The sequence below is a fragment of the Musca autumnalis genome, unplaced genomic scaffold (assembly GCF_047663935.1).
Source record: "Musca autumnalis isolate F117 unplaced genomic scaffold, ASM4766393v1 scaffold_5, whole genome shotgun sequence".
Taxonomy (NCBI): domain Eukaryota; kingdom Metazoa; phylum Arthropoda; class Insecta; order Diptera; family Muscidae; genus Musca; species Musca autumnalis.
In genome coordinates, this window is record NW_027412088.1 from 94,435,868 (window position 1) to 94,460,997 (window position 25,130).

General features: G+C 36.5%; 1 protein-coding gene across 6 annotated transcripts in view; it reads left to right on the forward strand.

The window, feature by feature from the left end:
- The window catches only part of HnRNP-K (Heterogeneous nuclear ribonucleoprotein K), a 190,070-nt gene that overhangs the window by 81,432 nt on the left and 83,508 nt on the right, over nucleotides 1-25,130 (forward strand). For 4 of the 6 annotated variants that reach the window (XM_073991383.1, XM_073991388.1, XM_073991387.1 and 1 more), the window contains exon 2: nucleotides 24,003-24,105. In XM_073991383.1, coding sequence (XP_073847484.1) covers nucleotides 24,010-24,105 — 96 coding nt within the window. In that variant the 5' untranslated portion in view covers nucleotides 24,003-24,009. Of the gene's footprint in view, nucleotides 1-23,456; nucleotides 23,909-24,002; nucleotides 24,106-25,130 lie in introns of those variants that run through there. The other 2 variants (XM_073991389.1, XM_073991386.1) reach the window with 2 other exon arrangements.

A 25,130-nucleotide genomic window follows, 5' to 3' on the forward strand; every position in this document is an offset into this window, starting at 1 on the left:
TAATAGGGAAATGTACTTTTCATTCGTGCAACAGGCAATCATTTTTGAGAATAAAAGTCGAAAAGTCACCGTCCGTCCTAATGCCGGTTTGTAAGTAATTACGTATAAAAAATTACGAAACCATTATTTGGTGATATGTTTCTTTATTGCTGGCAAACCTACTTATTTACATGAATTCCTAAACCGAAGCAAAAATAAAAAATAATCTTCTAATTGCAAAAAATTATAATAAACCTACACTCTACCCCAAAATACCACCAGATGCTACATTCTCCCTTCTATGGAGGCAACAAAATATTTTATAAAAATAAAATATTGTGTGTAGGAAATTATGAATTAAATAAATTCTGCAATGAATGCAGAAAACAACAAAACTAAGAACACAAAGAACGGAGTCTACAACAAAACTCTGGGGTGCATATTTTTTTCAATTTAATTAATTTAAAAAATGTGCATATTTAAATAAAGAACATAATTGTTGAATTGTTTTGCTGAGAGTAGGGGGAGGGTATTCGATGCTTTTGTACAATTGTTGTCGTCGTGAGAGACGAACGCCCGCTCAGTAGTAGGTGAATGACAACAATGGCACACTTTGTACACTTTGTGCTGCTAGTTTTGGAATGCAGGCGACAAAATTGTTATATTATGCAGCACAAAATAGATGAATGTCCAGAAAAAAATCCATTACCAAATAATGGAGCACATTTTGGTAATCATAACTACTTACAAATCAACCTGCTTACCCATTATTTTAACAAGGATATGTCGTATGAAATAATTTATTATTATTAAAGGCCAATAATTAATTTTTAAAAAAAAATTTCTTCTATTTTAGTTTAAAAAAATGTATATAAGAATAAAGTGATTGAGAATTATTTCCATAAAAATATGAATAATAAATAGCATATAATAATAATCTCATGAATTAAAATGTCATTTTCGAAAATTATATTAATGTCTGAAAAATGTTTAAAATTAATTTATGAAGAAATTTTAAATTAAAAAATACAGTAGCATTTCTTATTAAATCAAAAATATTGAATCACCAAAATGTGCTTCAGATTAAGACAAATTGATAAGCAGGAATAGCTTAAAACCGGACTCTGTTCAAATGAATAAAAAACACATAATTATAGCAAAAAAGCGGTTCCGGTTTAATATAACATGACGCTATAATATAGTAGAAGTTGCTTGACATTTTGTGAAGTGCCATTAAAAATAACAGTTCCTTTAATGACTCAATTTTGATGTTGAAAATTAGTACGTACTCGTATGTACATCATGTTATACAATACCTGACAACTTAAGTAGATAATTTGGTTTAAAGAGGAAATTCTTACGAGTAGAAGTGATAAGTTTTTTTTTTTTTGTTTAAAAAAGTTTCTCACTGTTAGTTCACCCTTACCATAGTTTTTTCGAACAGGAACGGGTCTATAGTCCATTTCTATCAGGAATGGACCTATATGAGCAGCTTTCTTTCAGGAAGAGGTTTATATAAGTACCCATTCTTTAAGAAAGGGTCTATAGAAGCACCCTTTCTTTCAGGAAGGGGCCTATAGAAGCACCCTTATCATTCAGGAAGGGGTCTATGAAAGCAGCATTTCTTTCAGAAAGGGGCCTATAGAAGCACTCTTTCATTCAGGAGAGGGTCTATAGAAGCACCCTTACCTTTCAGGAAGGGATTTATAGAAGTAAACTTTCTTTCAGAAAGGGTCTATAGAAGTACCCTTTCTTTCAGAAAGGGTCTATAGAAGCACCCTTATCATTCAGGAAGGGGTCTATAGAAGTACCCTTTCTTTCAGAGAGGGTCTATAGAAGCACCCTTATCATTCAGGAAGGGGTCTATAGAAGCACCATTTCTGTCAGGAAGGGGCCTATATAAGCACCCTTTCTTTCAGGAGAGGGTCTATAGAAGCACCCTTACCTTTCAGGAAGGAATCTATAGAAGCACCCCTTTCAGGAAGGGGCCTTTTTAGCGCCCTTATCTTTCAGGAAGGTGTCTATAGAAGCAACCTTTCTTTCAGAAAGTGTCTATAGAAGCACCCTTTCTTTCAGGAAGGGGCCTATAGAAGCACTCTTTCTTTCAGAAAGGGTCTACAGAAGCACCCTTTCATTCAGGAAGTGGCCTATATAAGCACCCTTTCTTTCAGGAAGGGGTCTATAGAAGCGCCCTTATCATTCAGAAAGGGGTCTATACAAGCACCATTTCTGTCAGGAGTGGGCCTATATAAGCACCCTCTCTTTCAAGAAGTGGCCTATAAAAGTACATTACCATAGTTTTTTTCAAACATTGCGTTATTATAAAAGTACCCTTTCTTTCAGGCACGGGTCTATAGAAGCAACCTTTCTTTCAGAAAGGATCTATAGATGCAACCTTTCTTTCACAAAGGGTCTGTAGAAGCGCAATTATCTTTCAAGAAGAGGCCTATTTAAGCACGCTTTCTTTCAGGAAGGGGTCTATAGAAGCACCATTTCTGTCAGGAAGGGGTCTATATAAGCACCCTTTCTTTCAGGGAGGGGTCTATAGAAGTACCCTTTTAAAAAACGTCTATTGAAGCATCATTTTCTTTCAGGACGGGGTCTATAGAAGCAGCCTTTCTTTCAGAAAGTTTTTAGTTGAATGCGCTACGGCAGGGCATACGGTCAGATATTTTACACGGTGTCGTCAATCATTTCTCTATAGAAATTGAGACTGCTACATCATTTTGTTGTTGTTGTAACAGTGGCTCTGGGTCTATATCCAGTTCCAGAAAAGTGGCTGCTTCGATGGGATGTAACCACAGAGTTAGTAGATGAGTAGGTTGACAGGGCAATTGAAAAAGTGTAGTCTGTCGTGCGGGCCCATGCCGCATGCTGGGCAGATGATTTGCACGGCGCGATCGATCTTTCCCCTATAAGAATTTAGGCGACTGCAATATCCCCACCGTAGTTGAGCTAAAACTACTCTGGTTTTCCTTGGCAGCTGACTGTCCTCGGCTGCGATAGATGTTGTTGTAACAGTGTTTATTATTGTATCGCAGAGTTACCGCTCATTTGCCGAGAGTTTCGCATAATTCACCACAAAAATTTTTTTTGAGCTTATGAAGCACTAAAACATGCTTGATTTTGCACAGAAATTTAGCACTGATATATGGCTAGCTGTTTACAAAATATGGCCAAAGTAGTTATTTTAGTTTTTTTGGTAATAATCTTTTTAAATTGGGAAGTCAAATTTTAATCGCCAACTTAAAACGCGTTTTTCTCGAAACATGTTTTTTTTGAGATGTGTTACTCCTTCAGTAAATGAGCGATATGTTTGCGTGTTCGTTATTTTGCTCAATCTGGCCCTGGGTCTATCTCTACTTCCAGAAAAGTGGCTGCTTCGATGGGATATAACCACAGATCCACTGGAGTTAGATGAATAGGTTTTGCAGGGCGGTTGAAAAGGTACAGTGCGTAGAGCGGGTCCATGCCGCATGTTGGGTCGATGTTTTGTACGGTGCGATCGATCTTTGCCCTATAATAATTTAGGCGACTGTAATATCCCGATCGTAGATGAGCCAAAACTACTCTGGTTTATCGTGGCAGCTTACGCTCCTTAGCTGCGATAGATGGGGGATGTACTCCGAGGACTTTATTCACACTATATTTGCTTATGGCCTTAGCAACTGAGTCCGTGTATATGCTATTTAAACCAGCTTGATATGCCTGTTGATATAGTGGTTCTGTATCGTTGTACCTCTTCCTCTTAAACGTGAAGATTCTTCTTAATGTGCCCGAGTGTGTCGGGCCTACCCACCAGATGGTGATTTGGATGGGTCTCACGGTGACACCCAAGCAATTACTGCAACGAAAGGATCTCATTGTGTTGTTGTACTGGAAAAATCTTTGCCTCCTCATGTAGATAGTCCACTGATGGACACACACGAGGCACCCTGTTTCTGTTCTCAGGGCGGCATTTTGACAAGTTTGAATCTTATCGGGGACGAAACTGGCACTCATAGCTTACCACAGACCGACCTGTCCCGTTATATGTGATCGACAAGGTTTCTTTGTCTGCACCCCAAGTACTGCCGGCTAGGAAGAAGGTCCTCTTCCTACTTTTCAGTTTGTCGCAGATAGCTGCGGTATGCGCGAACGACGTGAACGTTATGTCGAAAGTGGCCCCTAGAATTTTGGGCAGTTTGTGGTCGGAACTCTGCTACCATCGACCACGACTTTCTTTTATATTGTGAGGTCCATGTGGTAAACAGAGTGGCAGTAGATTTAGTGGCGGATATCTGGCGGATTCTTCGCGTGGAAAAATGTGGTAAGATCGGTTAAATAGTAGTTACGTCACTCGCATATGTCGTCAGGGTAGGTACCTGGCGCCAAGATCGTACAATCATCCGCATACGTCACGATCTCAATACCTTTTGGAAGGGGCGTAATACAGGAGAGGTAGAGGTTAAACAGTTCCGTAGATATCAGTCCACCTTGGGTAACTTCCTATTTCACTCTATGGGTCTTTGACCTGTTGTTCCTGAATTCCACGTACGACTGGCGTCCATACATATAATTGATTATCCGACGATTCAAAACAGCATGGAGTGCCTGAAAGTATAAAATGCTTTTGATAAGTCAAGTGCCACCATTACTGTTCTATCACACTTATTATCCTGATTGAGTCCTCGACAAATATGTGTGGAGATGGCGTGCAGCGCTGTTGTCGTGTTGTGCTGCTTACGGAATCCACGCTGATGATCGGCAATTGGATAGCTACTTGCGATACTAGGGATGACTAAGACATCAAGGGTTTTTACTACAGGTGCCAAAAGCGAAATCGGACTGTACGATTCTCTTTAGCTGGCATCCTTGCCTGGCTTCAGTAGCGGGACCACCCTGCCCATTTTGCAGACTTCGGGAACAAATTAGTGTGGCTGGCGACAGGTTGAAAACTTTAGTTAGATATTCCACTCCCCGTTCATCCAGCTGTTTCAGCATTACCATGGAGATTCTATCAGGGCCAAACGCTTTGGATGATTTAGCTAGCGTTCTTGATGGCACTCGCAACATCGTTCAGTGTAAACTGTGGTGGTTCATCCTCGGCAGGAAGAGATGCGACGTAGTACTCTCCTCATCGCCCTGTCACTCCCGGGATGCTTGATAAAGTGTCAATTAAAATAAATTGAGTACATGTTCGGGTCAGTCAGTGTAACGTTGACAAATGTGGCGGAGGTCCTATCTTCCCCCATTCTAGGGTTCGAGAGTGACTTAACCGTTGTCCACAATTCACTTATACAGGTTCCAATGTTGCAACTCTTCAGATGATTTAACCACTTGTTCTGCTTATGATCGCCGACCAAACTGTTAACTACCAGTGTCAGCTCCCTGACGCTCATTTATATTTATTTTTATTTTATTGGAATCTAGCAGACCCTGATCCCCGCTGCCCGCCCGTCGTAATGAGTTTCAATGACAACTCTTTATGGACTTTATGCTTGACAATTCAAAAATAGGTATTTTCTACCTCACTTCTTCGGTCCATTGTCAAACTGATGAGGATTTTAAATTTATCTTCATAGCGATTATGAATCTTCACGTAGGGAGCTACTCACAAGTGAGTTGCAGTTCACTTTCACCTGCTCGAGCTATTACGATTGGGCAGGGAGGAGCACAAAAAGTGAACAAGGGTTGACAAGTCGGAAAATGGAAAATAATGGCGCGACTTGTGAACCCTTGAAATAATAATTTGTGTTACCATACCGTCATTTTTGGCACAAATAACTTTGGGATTATTAAATTCTTATTTTTTGCATAAAAAGTAAATAAATTTTCAAATTAGTAAACATTTCTAGCAAGAAAAATGTCGGTTACTAAAAATCCACTGTAAAAGAACATGAATATTGGTAAAAGAAAATACAACATTGAAACAACATGGCAACATCTGTAACAGCTGTTCTTTTGTTTTGACAGATATGTGAAAATTGTTTATTTACACTGAAGAATTCGTGAAATTTATTGGAAAATCGTAAAAAAGTGAACAAATGTAGTTTAAAAACGTCATTAAATGGCTACAATAAGTAAATGTTTAATGTTGCATTTTGGGTGATAACAGAAATTGCAAGTTCTGAGGAATACCAAGGAAATGGAGTGGAAGCTGTACCAGCGATGTTAGGACATCACAGGAGATCAATGATTGGTTCAAATGAGGTTCAGCATTTAGCCAATTCCAAGAATTGTAAATACAATTCGTGAAACATCCGATATTTTCTCCAGTATAAGAACCAATTCTATGAATGCTAAGTATAATTCCTAATGCTTTCTTCAACACTTAAACCAATTTAATGAATATTAAATACAATTTCAATAAATTTCAATTGTAATTCCAATTTTTTTTTTGTTCATGGCATATAACAACCGGTACTTAAAATACTATTCCAGGAAATTGCTTGGTGTAGATACCATTCCACTGGGTTATCGACGATGACGTGATTAAGATCTCAAAATGGTTTGGATCTTTTTGGGGCAACGGTCTGGACTTATATTCCATCAAAATATTTGATTCTATTCAAGCTTGAGGGCAGTATGCACCTTTTTGATCTGTCCATACCTGAAAACGGGGAACGCTTTAGTTACAGTACTTGCTTGGGCGTTACCGTGAGAGCCATCCCAATCACCATCTAGTAGGTTGGCCCGACACACTAGGTCCATCAAGAATGATCTTCACTTTCTAGAGAGGAAAGCCCAACGATACAGGAGAGAACCCCTTGCTCAACAAGCATTTCAAGTAGGTTTGTATAGCTTTCACTTAGTCGCAGTTTCTAATGTAAACAAATATAGTGTGAATAAAGTCCACCACAAACCAGAGTAGTTTTTGCTCAACTATACTCGGGATATTGCAGTCGTCTAAATTCTTATAGGGCAAATGTTGATAGCACCATGCATAGCACTCTTCGTCTTTTAAAGGTGCGATGCCAAACCTAGTCATTTAACTTCAGTGGATAGTTACATCCCATTCTTGGAACTGAAGTTAGACCCAATTTTTTACCAAATTCTGAAAGAATTCAGAGATTCAGACCGAATTTGTAAAGAACTCTGAAAAAATGTTAGCGGTAAATGTCCTAATATTTGTTTTTGTCGAAAACATATTGCGATTAAAAATATAAAGAAACTCTTATCACAATAAGGTAGAATCTATTCCATTTCCAATATTTCAACCATCTTTGATGGTCATCCTCAGGGATTGGCTTTCAAAAACAAGAACATTTGTTTTATGCAACTATAAACAATATGGTAGAAATTTATAATAACAATGATATTTCTTTCTTTTTATAAGAATAAAAACAAAAAAATTTTAATTCTTAAGTTGACCTCAAGCCAAAATTAAAACCAAAGAAAAAAGCGTCCAAAGGTCAACAATAACCTCAAAACATAAAAAATTTCTAATTATTATTTTTTGTTGCTTTCAACCTAAAATACAATTAATTATCATTACAGATACAAAATATTCGTATTTTTTAAAATAAATGACCACACTTAAATTTTTTTGTTCAACTCACTTTGATTTCGGTAGTGAGAAATTTCAGCACAAATTTGCCTCTTTTTCTCACTTTTTTTACATTTGTAATAACTAATTTTTTCACGAACGTGAGTTTTGCTTACCCTCTTGTTGTTTATAATAAGGGAAGAGTGAGAACATAACAGCACTCACGGCGATATGATGTTTATAATAGGGGAGGAGGCGAGAAAGAGAAAACTCACGGTGAGATGCCGTTCATAATTGGGCTGCTTATTTATCTTTTCTCTTACGGGCTTTGATTTTATTATTTACTTAAAGTGGCTCTATTATTTCGCACACCTCTTTACAGGCTCTGCCCTGCATAATACAAGGTCAACCCCCAATTTGGACAAATGTTGACTGAATTTTATTTAATTGCGCCATATCACACTTTTCAGAAGTAATTTAGAAACGTTTAATGCGTTGTAACTTCAGTGGCTCTATTATTTCGCATACCAGTGTATGTCCCAAATATACTTTGCAGCAAACATATATTTGTTTGCAATCAGTCCCAAACAAAACATATATTTGGGTCCTGCAAACAAATATATGTTTGGGTGCAAACAAATACAAACCCAAAAGCCACAAAAAACAAACACCTACTAGTGGGCGCTTTCTGAGAGCAAGAGACCGTAAATTTCAATGTGAAAAACATTGAAATGTATGCTCCCTTGTTCTCAGCAAGCGCTCACTGGCTATCTCTAACATAAGCTGTGTTCCTTTACTTACCTGAGATTACCATTTTTACCATTTTTAACCTGCAAAGCGTTCCTTAACCCCGAAAAGTGGCAAAACTGGAAGCAATTTTTAAGAGAGTGAGAGTGGAAAGAGAGCGAAAATGGCTTTCTCTTCTGCCAAAGGCTACCAGCAAAATATCCCCAGGTAAAAAATGGCAGAACTGACAATAGACACATAGGTACATAAAAATTCCAAAGAAATACAAAACAGACTTTAATAAAAGAAAAAACTGAATGAAATACCTTATAAAAGTCGCTCTTTTAAAAAGAAAAAAAAAATGATATAGAAACATCGTCGAACGCTTCTCCTTGGTTGCGAAATAAAACACATTTTCTTCAAAGTTGAAATCAGCAGCGGGAAATCGGCATCTGGAATCAAATGATTATATAATGTAATAAATAGGTATATCCATATTTCAAATATACGTACGTATGTATGTATATGAAAAATGTATTGATGTAATTACCAATATTAAGTGCGATTTCTTCCTTGTGCAATAAAATATTTCCATTCACCTTTTTGATTCAATTATAAAATGTATTGGACATTTAATTTACTAAATAAAAAAGCACAATTTCTTTAAGAAACGACAAAACACTGATTTATTCATATTCCGTCTTTACGCAACGATTGTATTTAGTCGACTGAAGAAAAAAGAACAACATAATTAATAACATTATTTCTTTACCTCTTCGCTTGCTACGTTGGTTAACAAGAACAAAGCACGAAACACACGTGTTTTACCGCATACACACTATCAAAGCTTCAGCGTCTCCTCTTACACCATACACACAGCTCTTTATTATAAACCGGCATTCCGCAGCGCGAGAGCCCTGTTGTTACTTTCTTTGACAAAAATCTTCTCTCCAGCCATAAAAATATGTTCTAACATAAAAAATTTGTTGGCACCCAAACAAATAAAATTGAGATATGTTACAAAATGTTGCAAACATATATTTTGTTTGACACAAACAAATTATGTTTGGATCCAAACATATATTTGTTTGCAATCTCTAACATATATTTTTCTTCGTGTAAGTTTGCCTTATATATAGCGTTTAAAAGAAAGGCGTGGGGAAGGTACCCGCCTCCTCCGAAATTCATAAAATATGCATAACAACGGCAAACATTAAGCTTTTGGTGCAAATTTGATGGAAATCGATTCTGTGGTATTGGACATATAACATATTTTAAAGAAATGGGTCTTTAGGGTCCAAAGAAGTACCTAGATTTTAGATTAATCTGTAAATTTTAAATATCGAATAGGGGAGGTACCCGCTTTCTCTGGAATTCAATAAAATATGTTCGGGGCCATGCCTATACATTCCCTGCAGAAAAAAATTAAATTTAAAATTGATAAAAGTGGGTGTACTACAATTTTCTTTCTATAAAAACCTAAGTTGGATTATGATGGCTTTTGATTTTTATTCATACAGATATGGCGAAGGGAACTATCCCGCCCCTTCGAAATTCAAGGAAATATGCATCTTGTTTTCACCGTAGGCCATCCCTGTACATTAACTGAAAATTTCAGGAAAATCGGTTCAGCAGTTTTGTAGATGTAACATATTTTAAAAAGTGGGCATGATCAAGCTTTTGGGTCCTAAAAAGTGGTTAAGGTCGGAGAGACTACCACAATTGTCTCGCAAATAAATTTCCAAACCGATACATTCGTAATTATTGTAAATATAGCATTTTTTTAGAAATAGGGTATAGGGGAAGTACCCCGCCCCTGCAGAAATTTAATAAAATATGTAGCCAATTTTCACCGAAAGCCATCCCTGTACATTCCTTAAAAATTTCAGCAAAATCGTTTCAATATAGTTTTATAGATGTAACATATTTTAAGAAGTGCACGTGGCCAAGTCTTTGGGTCATAAAAAAATAGGTAAGGTCGGAGACACAACCACAATTGCCTCTTAAATCAATTTCCAAACCAATTCATTCGAAATTATTGTAAATACAACATTTTTAAAGAAATAGGGTATAGGGGAAGTACCCTGCCACTTCCGAAATTCAACAAAATTTGTAGCCCATTTTAACCGGAGGCCATCCCTGTACATTCCCTGACAATTTTAATTTTCAGAAAAATCGGTTCAGTAGTTTTTGTAGAAAAGATAAACATTTAAAATTAAAAAAGTGGGCGTAAAAGTGGGAGTGGTCAAATTTTCTTTGCATAAAAACCTAAGTCGGCTTATGGCGAACATTTCACAAAAAGAATTATCCAAATCGGTCCAGTCGTTTTCAACTGATTCCATTACCAACGAAAGACATTTGATTTTTATTTAAAAAGATTTGTTCAACTTTATGAAACAAAACCTACTTAAATATTAAAATTGTATTTTACATTACATAAAACAGTGTAGGTCTTGATTGGATTGCTGTCACTACTGTCAAAGTGTAAATGGACGTATTTTTCCATTTGTTATATTTTCAAAATTGTATATTGCATTTGTTTACCGAACACAAATAAAAAAGTACTTTTAAATCAATCACTCGGAAATAAGACGGCCCACACACAAGAGCTAAACAAATGTGTGGAATACCCTTCCCCCTTTTCCCCTCTTTAAATAATGTTTAATATGTCATATTTTATATAAATAATCTGACATTTGTTGTTTTTTTTTTTTAATGTTATCTTAATGACCTTTTTAATGAAAATATTATAAATCATAACTTAAAAGTCAACCTTAACAAATAACAGCAATTTCCTTAATGAATCTATTAGACTAACATGGTGAAAAGAAATCTTAGATTAGAAACAAAATGTTAACCTTTTTAATTGAAATACCCTTTTCAAACAATAGATCATATCAATGTTTTGTAGATTGGCAAACATACATACACTTGAGTGTATGTATTTTGGGCCTTGAAGTATAGAAAACATGAACATGAACAATGAATGATGATTTTAATTTATATCTTAAGAAATTGATTTGCAAAATACATATTAAATATCTTCATTAAGAGGTGTCTGCCTTATCTGCAAGCGCAAGTATTATTTTAAGTTACGATAATTTCTGCAGTTGGCTTATAAAGAATCGCACTACTGACCGGCACCATTTGTATGGCTAAATACTCATAAAATGAAGGAAGACGTCATTTCGCTGAGGGTTTTTGCCACCGGTGAAAAAGTAGTGTAGTTTTGCCAAGGAGTCGAACACAAACATACTGACCAATGATTAATAATTCCAGAATTAATAATTTAAAATTTTAAATCAATCATTTTGTTACAAAATGCTTATTTATGTATATTTCACTAGCAAAATACCCGCTACTTCGTATGCGGAAAAGGAATAATATACAAATAAACAGTATTTAATATGGAGAATACTGAAAATTTTGATGTGAATTGATATTTAATTTCCTTCAAGTACTGCTAGTACACGTTTTGTTCGAATTTCAAAAAAAAAGACCTCTACACTTCAACCTACATTTTAAATTTCAGTCCATGTTTTATTAGAACGATATGGGTATTTTGAAAATTGTATCCACATTTTCTAACCCAATTTTGGAATTTGTGATATAAAAATGTAGAATACTATTATTCAGAGGATGTTACCCTATATAACAGTTAATTCTTGAGACATTTTATTTTAGGCCTTTTTTTCACAGGATGTAAAAACCTTCAGTACATTATTTAGAAACCGAATTCGTGTTAACCTAGAAACAATAGTACATTATTCAGTACAATTTTTAAAATCCAGGACCTTAGCTGAAACGTTACAGTTTTAGTTCTACTTGTTCACCCAATGTCAATGGTATTACATGTAGAAACCTTTCATACATTTAAAGGCGGATTTAAATAAATATTCTGATCCAATCTAAACAGCCATATACCAGTGCTTCAATATTCACCCAATACCATTGCTTCAATATTTAGTATTATTTAATACTTCTAATACACTTATTGTACAACCACCTCTACCAATGAACCTGACAAATCAATAATATATCAGAATTTCACTTCTATTCCTCAGCCCATTACCCCAGCGAAAAGTTTGCCTCCAAAGAGGCAGTTAAATGATATGTACAAGTGATTTGGAAGTGCATCAAATTATGCATTTTCACTCATGATTTTTACAAGGGAGTGACCCCGGAAAGAGGCACTCCATTGCACCGCATTTTAACTGACCCTTTAGCATTGCATTTTAACTGAACCTTTGACACTGCATTTTAACTGACCTTTTGGCATTGCATTTTGGGGTAGAATAGGAGGCAGTCCAGAGCACGTGTTTTGAATAACAAAATAAAATGCATTTATTATTTGTGTAAAACAAAAATATTAATAGCTTTATTAAATTAACACAAATTACGAAAATTCTCTATTGAATTCAATCGCAAACATGTGTGTTTCCTCCGCTCTTCATTTAATCCAAGCATAAGTGCTTTTGCTCCATCTGCTAAATGGGTTTGATATTGTCTTCCCATCACCAGTTAAGATTTCGACTCCATTGGGAAATTTTCTTCTCGTGAGTTACCGGAAAAATGTTCACAAATTAAATGTTATTTAGTTTGTTTTAACAAATGTTTGGAAATGTTAACACGATTATCTCTTTTTGGAAATGTATTCTGCTGCCTGTAGAGATGTACAAACTGATTTATGTACATGTATGGATCTCTAACAACTGCTAATAAAATGTAGTGAACGGAGTGCCTTTTTCACGACTCCGTTTGCACTGCATCCGGATGCTGTTAAATTGTGAGGAATTGGAGTGCCTTTTTCACGACTCCGTTGAACTGCCTCCGGATGTTGTTAATATGTGACAAATGGATGTGATTCTTTGGATTGCATCCAAATGCGGTTAAAATGTGAGGAATGGAGTGCCTTTTTCACGACTCCGTTTGAACTGCATAAAAACATGCCGTGAAAGAACTAGTCTACATTGCACTACTTCCAATTTATTTTGCTGGGACAAATTTTATTGCAATTTTGTACTTTTCACGCACTAATGATATAATTCCATCCTCCAACCCAACGTCAAATTTAATAGCATTTAGTAGATTTCGTATTTCTCAATAAATCATCCAGCCCTCAGCCTAATTTTAGAATTTGTATGCATTACAAAAAATCCGTATCTATACATATACCGCGGTTTAGTATTTTTCGTATAAATTAGTACGAATTTCCAAAACATCCTCTCTATTTTTACTCTAAACGTCAACTGCTATGCTAATACCGGATTTCACAATTTCAGCTCTACGCCTTTGCACAATAACAATTTGTCCCAAATTCTGTGCCACTTAGTAATTTTCGTAAACTTAATAATAATAATATAATTGTTCCACAACATCCCATAGGGACAAGGGAGACTTCTCTCATATCAATGAGTGCACCCCGATTCATATTAGCTCAATGATATGGGACCTACAGTTTATCGCCGAGTCCGAACGGCGTGTCTAAGACACCACTTTTGTAGAGAAGTTTTACATGGCTGAAATACTCAGGAAATGTCGCCAACATTACTGAGGGGTATTTTGCCACCGCTGAAAAGTGTTTTGATGTTGCCTGGCCGGGGAATCGAACCCACGACCTTATGTGTGCAAGGCGGGTGTGCATACCATTGCACCACGGTGGCACCCAATTTTCGTAAACTTATTGTACGTATATCCACAACCGCATACATATCTCAACCCTACACACCAACAGCGGCTACAATACCAAATTTCCGAATTCCACCTCTATTCATAATACCATTAATACTTTTGGTAAGAAAGTACGAATTTCAATACTACTCGTATCTCCAACAGTAATTGCGAATTTTAGGATTCCACCTCTATCCGTTCATCCATATCTAAGTTGTATCATATTTAGTAGCATTTAGTACTTTTCGTACCCATTTCCAAAACTTCCTCAATCCCATACTCCAACAGTAACCTTAACTCGAATTTCAGGATTCCAGTTTCAGTTCTACACTCCATAAGTAATCTTAATTATAAATTTCAGAATTCCAGCTCTATCTGTTCACCCAAATCCAAAATGTACCAAAATTAGTAAAATTTGTTTATCGAATTTCCAAAGCTTCCTCAATCCTACACTCCAACAGTAACCGTAACTCGAAATTTCAGGATTCCAGCTGTATCCGTTCACCCAAATATATATTGTACCAAATTTAGTACCATTTAGTACTTTCCGTACCCATAAGTACGAATTTCCAAAACTACCTCAATCCTACACTCCATAAGTAATCTTAATTATAAATTTCAGGATTCCAGTTCTATCTGTTCACCCAAATCCAAAATGTACCAAACTTAGTACTATTTAGTACTTTCCGTACCCATAAGTACGAATTTCCGAAGGTACCTCAATCCTACACTCCATAAGTAATTTTAATTTCAAATTACAGGATTCCAGCTCTATCCGTCCACCTAAATTTAAATTGTACCAAATTTAGTACCATTTAGTACTTTCCGTACCCATAAGTACGAATTTCCAAGACTAACTTAATCTTACACTCCAAAAGTAATTAAATTCCAAATTTCAGAATTCCAGCTCTATCCGTTCACCCAAATCCAATTTGTACCACATTTAGTACCGTTTACTACTTTTCGTACCCATAAGTAAGAATTTCCAAAACTACCTCAATCCTTCACTCCATCAGTAATCTTAGTTCCAAATTTCAGGTTTTCATGTCTATCTAAATCCAAATTGTACCAAATTTGGTACCATTTAGTACTTTTCGTATGCATAAGTACGAACTTCCAAATCTACCCCTATATCTCAATCGTACACTTCAACGGTAAACTAAATTCCAAATTTCAGGTTTTCAGCTCTATCCGTTCACCAAAATCCAAATTGTACAAAATTTAGTACCATTTAGTACTTCTCGTACACATAAGTACGAACTTCCAAAATCATTTCCTTATATCAACACCACTTCCCAACTTTGATTCCCATACCAAATATGAAGATTGTAGCTATATCCGCTTAAAATATACAATTGGTACCAAATTTAGTAACTTTTCGTACACTTACTGGTCGAATTTTCAGAAGCCCTTTGGTACATCTTTCTAACTCTCCATCAGTTACCCTCATTCCAAATTTCAGAATTCTAGCTCTTCCCGTTTGCCTAATACAAAGGGTACCATATTTAGTACCTTTTAGTACTTTTCGTACCTTTCTAGGTCGAATTTCCAAAAACCCAGCCTTATCTCACCCCTACACACCGACAGCAACCCACAGTCAAAATTTCAGCTTTCTAGCTTCAGTGGTTTCATCTGGGCGATGATATGTCAGTCACTCACTCACTCACTAAGCTCTTTTATATATATAGATTACTTTGTTCTAGTTTATATGTTTTTGTTGTTACAATTCATTTTCTGGGAAATCAAAGTTTTTCCAAAATAAAACTATTTTTCTGCTAAATGTCACAATGCACAGTGGATCCACCCATTGGCCAAAAATAAAAAAATAGTGTCAAAATTTTGGTACAACATCTGGAAACTCTGACAGCTATGACATGGACCTTTTTAAAAATATATATATTTTTGTTTTATTCGAACGCGATCTTCTTAAGAATAGCTTCAAAAGTCAAAACATTTGACTAATATTTTTTGTTGTAAGTACAACCTATATTTTAAGTGCAGGTAAATGTATTAAAAATATCGCGAAACTAATATGTATAGCAAAATATTATAGTGGATTTTGAAGGAGGAGGTAATAGCTTAATTTTAATTAAAAAGTAGTGTTTTAGCATGTTGTGGAATTCTAGTTAGCTGCATATTTTCTTAGTGTATTTTGTAATGCCAATTCGATCATATACATACTTAAATTTGACCTAAGGTTTTACTCATGATGCCCACCAGTGCCCACCTCGGGAATAATTTTCCAAAGTAGGTCATGGGTCTAAGATTATTTAGTATTAAAATCAGCTGCCATCTAGTGCCAGACTATAAATGGTGCGTCGCTGACTAAAGCTGCCCTAAAATAGGGTTTCTATGGATATATTAGCGTATAACTCTGTTATTTGACCACGTACATTAACATAATTGGCATCCATGGCAAGATGAAAAAATCTTCTTTCAAATTTGTCTTACGTTGGCGGTACGTGCCTTCCAGGAAGAACGCTATAAGATCTATATTAAAAATTTTACCAATTTTCAGACAAAAATTTTGGTTTTTTTTAATCCGCTAAATTGGTTAGATTTTATGTTGTTTTGGAGATTTTTTTGTTTCCCAAAGCCTATTTTTGCATCATAAGATAATCGGGACCTTTGTTCGGGACAATTTGTATTAACAGCATAAAACAATTCTTACCGCATACCCCCTCCAGAGGGGAAAGGGGGGAGAATGTTACGCTCGTGGTTTCTTAAAACACTCTTCACAGCAGCACAAAGCTGTAAGCGGCGCATTGGCTTGATTTTTACACTCTAAATATTTTTGGCCACTTTCTCCATACAAGTGGATCCACTGTGCAATGGTTACAATTTATTTGAAAAAAAAAGAAACTAAACGAATAAATAAATAAATATTCCAAATATAAATAAATCAATTGCATCGACAATTGTTGTTGAAAATAATTCGTAACTAAATACGACAAGTTTTTAAAATAAATACATATTTTATATTTTCAACCTTTTTTTGATGGCAAAAATTATTTATTTGTTCGATTCTTTTCTATGTGTTCTTGTTTGTGGCCAAATGCAATTGATGATGTTTTTTTAGATTTTGTTGTTTTTTTTTAATTTTTTGTTCTCATATGTATATTAAAACAATTAGTCATCACAAATAACAATCATACAGTCTTCATTCTACATTGTATGCCAAAGTGAGTTATTTCTACGCTATTGGAAACCTTGAATGTATTAACCCATCATCACAACCATTGGCGATTGGTTGGTTTTGGTTTTTGTTAAGTTGTGGTTATGAGGGGAGGTATCGCTGCTGCTCTTTATGCTGTGGAAATCGTATTAAAATACAAATAAATAAAAAACACTTTTTGTTTTATGAGAATTTGTAATAATAATCCCCTACTGCTTTATATTGTTTTTGTAGCAATAATAACAACAACAATTTCAATTGAATATTGAAAAAAAAAAACACACAATATTTCTGTTTTCATTCATTCATTGATCTGACAGACAAACCACCAAACAACGCCACTCAAATCAAATCACTTCAACTCACTACTCATTCATTGTTATTCAGGTGGATAGTTTCAGATTTTTTTTACATTTGTGTTTTTTGCTTTTTAATCATCAACACCGCCAACTCCTTCCCCTCCCACCTTTTTGTTCCTATAATAAGTATCCAGCTGCTGCCTTGCCACCCATTGTATGTTTGTTTGTTGTTACTTTATCAACAACAACACCTGTTGTTGTTTGAACAACCACCACCATCAGGGCAATATTTGCAAATTAATAAAACAAAAAATTACCACAAATTAAATTGCCAATACTTGAGAAATTTTTCATTGGAATTTTTATTTATTTATTTTTTTTTTTATTATTAACCCATAAATGACGAGGAACCGTCCATCCACAAAAGGTGAACAATCAAATCCATCTTCTCTGGGAGATTAGTTGTTGTTATAATTTTCATATTTGTATGCATTGTTGTATAGAATTTTCAGAAAGAGATGTATATTACACCATTTCCAAATTTGAAAATAAGAGGTAGTACAGTCAAAATAGACATTGAAATACCAAAAATCCCACAAAGCTGAATTTTGGTGGAGAGCTAGGATTTTCCATTAGAAGCAATGTCCTAAAAGTTCCCCATCAATACCATGTGTGCAAAAACAGTTATTCGGGGTCAAAGGTCAAAGTTTAGGTATTTTTATACCCTCCACCATAGTATGAAGAAAATATTAAGTCGAACTAATTATTTGCGACCCTATAAGGTATATATATTCTTGATCAGGATAAAATTCTAAGACGATCTAGCAATGTCCGTCTGTTGTAATCACTCTAGCGTTCGCAATAATTGAGCTAGAGCGCTATATTTTTGCCGAGTGTCTTTTTTCCATAGGCAGGTCAAGGAGATGGGCTATATCGCACCACTTTTTGTTATAGCCTATATACTCGTACAACGGTACCTCCCGATTTTCGGTATTTTGGAGATTTTAGCTGACTTTTTTTTACAGAACTACCTGCAATTTTAGGCTTGGGGTTCGCAGTGGTCACAAAACATCTCCACCAAAAACCGTCAACATAGTTCCATGTTTTGGTAGAGCCCCCGTATAACGGTACCTCCCGATTTTCGGTATTTTGAGGATTTTAGCTACAATTTTTGACCGAACTATCTGTAATTTGACAGTTGAGATTCCTAGAGATCACAAAACATCTCCACTAAAAACTGTCAATATAGCTCCATGTTTTGGTATAGCCCTTACATAACGATGCCTCCCCATTTTCGGTATTTTTGACCGAACTATCTGTAATTCGAAAAACTGTCAACATAGGTCCATGTTTTGGTAGAGCCCCCATATAACGGTACTTTCCGATTTTTGAATTTCAGCTAAAATTTTTAACCCAATTATCTATTCGACATTTGAGGTTCCCAGTGGTCACAAAACTTCTCCACCAAAAACATAGGTCCACACTTTGATATAGCCTAGCCCCATATAAGGTTCCCGATCGAATACATTTTATATGTTTTTTTTTACCTTATTTAGGTATCAGTGGTCACAAAATATCTCCGCCTAAAATTGTGGACAGGAAAGAAAATATTTATGCCGTTTTAGTTCAGAATATTTTATGGTGGAGGGTATAAAAAGTTCGGCCCGGCCGAACTTAACATTTTTGTACTTGTTTAGGTTTTCAGACCTTTTCTTGAAAACGGTCGGTCTAATCAAAAAGTGACTAAGGCAAATATTGCAGGCAAAAAAATCTCTACAAGTTTGGTCTCAATAATTTTTTCCTAAAAGGAACCATTCTTGAGATATAACGGTTCTAAAAAACACATATAAGGAGAATACGCACATATTCAGGTGAAACGGCTAAAATAACCGGATTAACCGGGTCTGTCTCCCTGAAGAGCGAAGTTATACCTATCTTTTAAAAAAAATTCAACAAAATCGGAGCGTGTTTAGTAAAGTTATTCCATGTTAGAGTCATTTTATGCTAAAATAGCCCATTTAACCTACAGGAACGACCCCAACGAAAACTCTACGATTTTTTTTTTAATTTTTGTCAAAAGGTAGGCTTTGTTGCGCTGATAACGGAAATGCATAATTTTCATGGGCGGCGGATCAGTTTCGCTGGTTATTTGATCCGAAAGGCCAGGTTTAAAACCGGGTTAGACCCGGTTCTACAGAACCGATTACAGCAAAGTGGGTATTTTTATTTGATTTCTCGTTGGAATCGAGCTAAATTACCAATGATGCAAGTGAAAAAGCAAAGCCGAAGATTCGACCCCACACAACCACCACAATGTGACATGCATGCTTCGCCTTTGGCAAGTGGCTCTTCAGACATATCGGCTGTGGAGGGGCTTGTCTGTCATCGAACTTTTCTTCTTTCAAATGCAATTTTTTGTTTTTTTTTTTTTTTACAACACCAATTGGTATTTGCCCACTTAGTTGTGCTTTCATGACAAACGTTTAGCGCTGCCTTTGCCGAGGAACAAGTCAATTGGCTAGGATTCATAGAATTCACCAACTAACGCTTCAGAGAACTGCCCTATTCATCTGACTGTTAATGAAAGTCAATAGATTAGTCTGTGTTCGAGGATGTTGAGAACTATCCTTCGTACTTGTTTGAAACGTTGGGTCACCAAATATATGTGTGGTCGCCCCGTAGAGTGAAACAGGGAATTCCCAAAGGAGGGGCTAATCTCCGGAACAGTTTAACCTCCACCTTTCTGCAATTCCACGCCCTCCCGAAGGCACCGAGTTTATATCATACGCAAATGATTGTACATTGATAACATTTGTGTGAGGCGAAGCGCCTAATCGCATTGATTTTATTGAGTTTTGCCACGCGATGAATATAAAAATACCCGATTCTAAGTCAACAGCCACCACATGGACTGCACTCCGAAGTGCTGGGGGACACAATCGACAGATTGTATAAGTCTTCTGTATATGCCACTGCTATCTGCGATAAGATGATAAGTAGAAACCAGGTGCTAAAGTTCCTTGACGGCAGCACTCGGGGGGCAGATAATGTAAACTTATTATCCACATACTACGCGATCGGTCGGTCAGTGGTAACCTATACGTTGTCAGTGTGGTTTGTCAACGTAAGTATATGTAAACTTGTCAGAATGCAGGCCTGAGAATGGCAACGGGGTGTTTCTTTATAACTTCAGTATAGCATTTACATGAGGAGACTATGGTCTTTCCGGTCGTCGCACAGAGGGGAAACATAGGCCTAAAGTTGCTCAAAACTCAAAATATGAAAATCGTTTTTTTTATCAAAAAATGTTGATAAACGGCAGCCAGACTCTTTTCTACATTTGCTATAACCATCCTCGACTTTGTAAGATTAACCAATCCAATGCAGCAGTCGATTGAAGTCAGCCATACTGAAAACAAAAAGTAAATTTTCGAAAACTAAGAAATTAGGTGAACATTAAAATGGCATTATTTTCGCGAAAATTTATATTTTTCAAGATTTATTGTTTTTGTACAGTCTCCGAACAAGATTAGCATTTAAAATTTTCATATTGATTTTACATCTTTGCTCTTTGATAATGGTGATACATATCATCTTTATGAAAATTTTTTATGATAATTTTTAAGATTACTACAATTTCAATAGAGAAAAAGTCTACTTCCCAGTCGTTTCCCGACCATAGTTTCTTCTAATGTTTTATGCGCTTGAGTCTCAAATATCAGATTCAATCATAAAAAATTGCGCATATTTGCGCCATTCCGAAAAAATCTAATTTTTCTTAACTAAAATATGAAATATTTTTATATGGAATTGCAAGGTTTACCCACACTAAATTTTGTTCCACCTTATAACCGGGACTCTTATTTATCACACTAAACCAACACCTATCAAATCTGTTTGCATTATTCAGAAGCATTCACGGCTTTTCTCATGTGAATTGAGAAAAAAATAATTTAAGTAAGTTTCAAAAAATAAAATTTGGAATGAAATATATGTATATGGGACTATATATACATCTGTACCGATTTGTTTGAAAATTGGCTCAATGGTTTTTTAGGCTAGTTCAGGTTGCATGTCTCAAATTTCAGTGATTTTGGTGCATTTTTATCTCATATCAGATGCGAGTATATATGGAAGCTGCATCCAAATCTGGACCGATTTTCATTATTTTCTATAGGATTAATCTTTGTACAGAAGATATGCTTTGTGCAAAATTTTATATCAATCCGACTATAAATGAGCTTTCTAGGGCTTTTGATCAACTTTTAACACACATTTCCCCTCTGTGCGTCGGTACAACAAAATGTTGTCGATGCAATAGACAAAATTATCCAAATCATTATCTGGTGGATAGGAGGTACCCCTTGCCAGGCATGGACAGGAATGATTTTATTTATTTATTTTTGAGGAATATACTGTTGCAGTCGCCGAGGCTATAAGAAGTACCATGGTGTGATGCTAGACAATCGGCTAAGATGGAAAAGGAAGGAATACTGAGGAATACACGAAGGGAATCAAAAGTTGGGTTCTCAACCCGCTGTATAGCACAGTGGTCTGTCCCATCTTAACTTAGGGATGTCCTGGTGGTAGAATACCCTAAGTAAAGTTTAAATCTTGCCAAGCTAGAGACTGTGCTGCATAACTTCCCATTATTGGGTCATTGAAAACCACTCCAGTCGGTCTTAATTACTGTTCTGGATATTCAGCCTCTGAATATTCAGATTCAGCGTCAGGCAGCTAGTAGAATCTGGCAGGATTCGATACGATGCAGTCAATTACTCGCCGATAATTTCAGGACTTAGAAATCCAGAGATCACAATTGATAAGGGTCAATACTGGCACCTGCCGTACAATATCTTTAATGTTCAGTGCTGTAACCGCTCAGCGCCAAAACGACATAGCTCACATGTTCAAGAAAATCAAACTGACTACATAAGCATAAGTGGGAACACGAGGCTTAATCATATGAATTGTGGGCAACGATTAAGTCACTCTGGAACCCTGGAAAGAAGGATGATATGGCCTCAGTCACGTTTGGCCACGTTACTTTGACAGATCCGAAGAGGTGCGCAAGTTATTTTAATTAACAACGAAGAGAAGAGTATTACGTCGCATAAGATCTCTACCTGCCGAAGATGGACCACCCCAAGTTGCAAAGGATGATGTTGCGAATCTCATCGGGAACGCTAAATCATCCAAAGCTTTGAGCCCTGATGGAATCTCCATTGTAATGCTACAACAGCTGGATAAGCCGGGAGTAGAGTATCTAACCAAAGATCTCTCTCTCTCTCTCTCTCTTGTAGATAGCCACCCACATCGTTCCCGAAGTCTGGAAAATGGGCAGGGTGGTTCCGCTACTGAAGCCAGGCAAGGATGCCAGCAAAAGCGAATCGTAAGACCGATTTCGGTTTTGTCGGCCGTAGCAAAGACCCTTGAGGTTTTACTCTTCCCAGTATCAGAAATAGCTATCCACTTGCCGATCATCAGAATGGGTTCCAAAAGCAGCACGCCATCTCGAGGACTACTCAACCGATAGGACGGTGATGGTGGTGCTCGACTTTTCAAAAGCCTTAGAATCTGTTAAGCACTCCACGTTGTTTAAAGACATTGTGCAGACTACCCTCCGGCCAAGTTTGAAATGTTGGATAATCAATTATTTCTGTGGACGCCAGTCGTACGTGGGTGGAATTCTGGAACAAGGATTCCAAGCCCCGTAGACTGAAACAGGGAGTTCCCCAAGGTGCGGCGATATCTGCGGAACTGTTTAATCTCTACCTCTACTGTATTTCACCCCTCCAGACGGCATTGAGATTGTAACGTATGTAGAAGACCTGTTAAATACAATTTGGCCATCGAATATCTGTTAAACGTCTTCCATCTGTAGAAGATACGTTAAAGATCTTCTGTTACTGCAAAAATAGTTGTTAATTGAAATGGTGTGTGAAGACGTATGACTTCTGACTGCATTTATGACGCTGTACCAAAGTAGGAAACGATCAGCCAAGTATTTACTTTAAAGTCAACAAAAACATCTCTTTACAAACCCCTCTCTCTCTCAGTACAATACTTAATAACCATTTTTCTAGCAAACCAAACAGTAACTTCTCTGTTTAGCTATTGTTGTCACTCTCGCTGTTTAGGTTGGTTGGTGGCCAGACAGCCAACCAACCAACATACCAAGCAATGCTGTTGATGGTTGTTGGTTGAATGGTGGGTTAGTTGATTGTGGTCTGCCGCCGCCTGAATATTTCAAAATCAACATCGACGACTATATTATTATTTTTTTCTTAAATTTATTTATTACGAACAGAAAAAACAGCAACAACAACAAATACACAAATCAAATGTGCATTTGAGTTTTGTTTTTGCTTCTTCAGTCTTCAGCTATTCAAAACAAATTCCAAGTTTTAGTTGTCTTTAAACACTTCAACATACTACTCTGACAGATTTATTGTTGACGCTCGCGCTGCTTAAAAATTTGAATATTGAATTTGAAATTATTTGGGGTTTTTGTTTATAAACAAAAACGAACAAGAACAACAATTCAAAAACCGTGTGAACAAAAAAGAGGCGGGAAAGAATTTCCAAAAAGTACTTGTTATTTGACTTGATGATTTTTCTTTAGAAATGCTCTGATGCAACTTATTGCTAATTTTGTTTATTTTCGTCTTCTTTCTCTTTGCAGCGCAATCATGAAAATCAAACGTGAAAATCACGATGATGGTCCTCACTCAGAGAAACGTAGCCGCCACGGTGATGATCAAGTTCGCATTTTGATACCCAGCAATGTAAGTTTTACAATTACAAAATCAAAAATTAAATTCGAGATTTGAGCAAGACGGATGACTGATTCACGTAGTTTAATCAAATCGTCTAAACGCATTACCATGAGAGCTGTTTATGGCATTGAACAGACTGGTGCAACAGGAAATATAGCGATGCTGTGGCTTAATGCCACAATTCCTTAACTCAATATCCTGAAAATGTTGATCGGAAGGAAATTTTAACCCAGCAAAGGTTATTGACTAGGTGAATAACTCTCTTACGGATTAGAGAGTCTTAAACAAACGCGAGCTTATCTTCGTCCCAATATTTGTAGTTAGGGCACCAACTGTACTAGAACGGGCAATTGTTGAAACCTAGGTGTCTCAACGTAGAATAGGCTTAGTTGACAAGTCCTTGCAAGAGTCATGGAGAACCGCTAAGCCGACTTCTAATGACGCATGGACCAGCAACGTCCATACACAAAGAAAATGATAAAAACAGGACTGGGGAGAGACAGTAGATTCGGTAGGGGTCTGATAAAGGGTGCTCAATTTCGAAGTTGTGTAAGATAGAGTGGCTGTTCTGAGTCTCAGTTGGGGTAGAGTTTCTACTGACGCCGAGAACAGTTTATCTCTTTAAGAACTTGAGTCCACAGTCGTCCTAGCGGCCGTTGTAGCCGATAAACTGGCCTTGGCGTCAGTAGAAATCGCTAACCCTTGAAACCAGCACCGTCGAAAACCCAGAACGACCGTCTATCGACCAATGAATTACTGTTCCGAGGCAGAACGCTGTTGAGAAAGGAACCTCGACTAAAGTCTTGGTTAGCTACAGAGAAGCGTTCTTACCTTAGGTGGATGTACTACCTCAGGAAGTTCATCGGCATTGAACCCTCGTCCATTTCGTTAAGAAAGTTCAGGTTAATCTGGATCAATCTCAAGGTGGTGAGCAAATTCGATAGAAGATACCCTCACTTGCCATAGCGAAATCCTGATCTTAACTAGCTCTCTCTCATCTCGATGACGGCAGAAGCCAAGAAGAGTTCAACGAC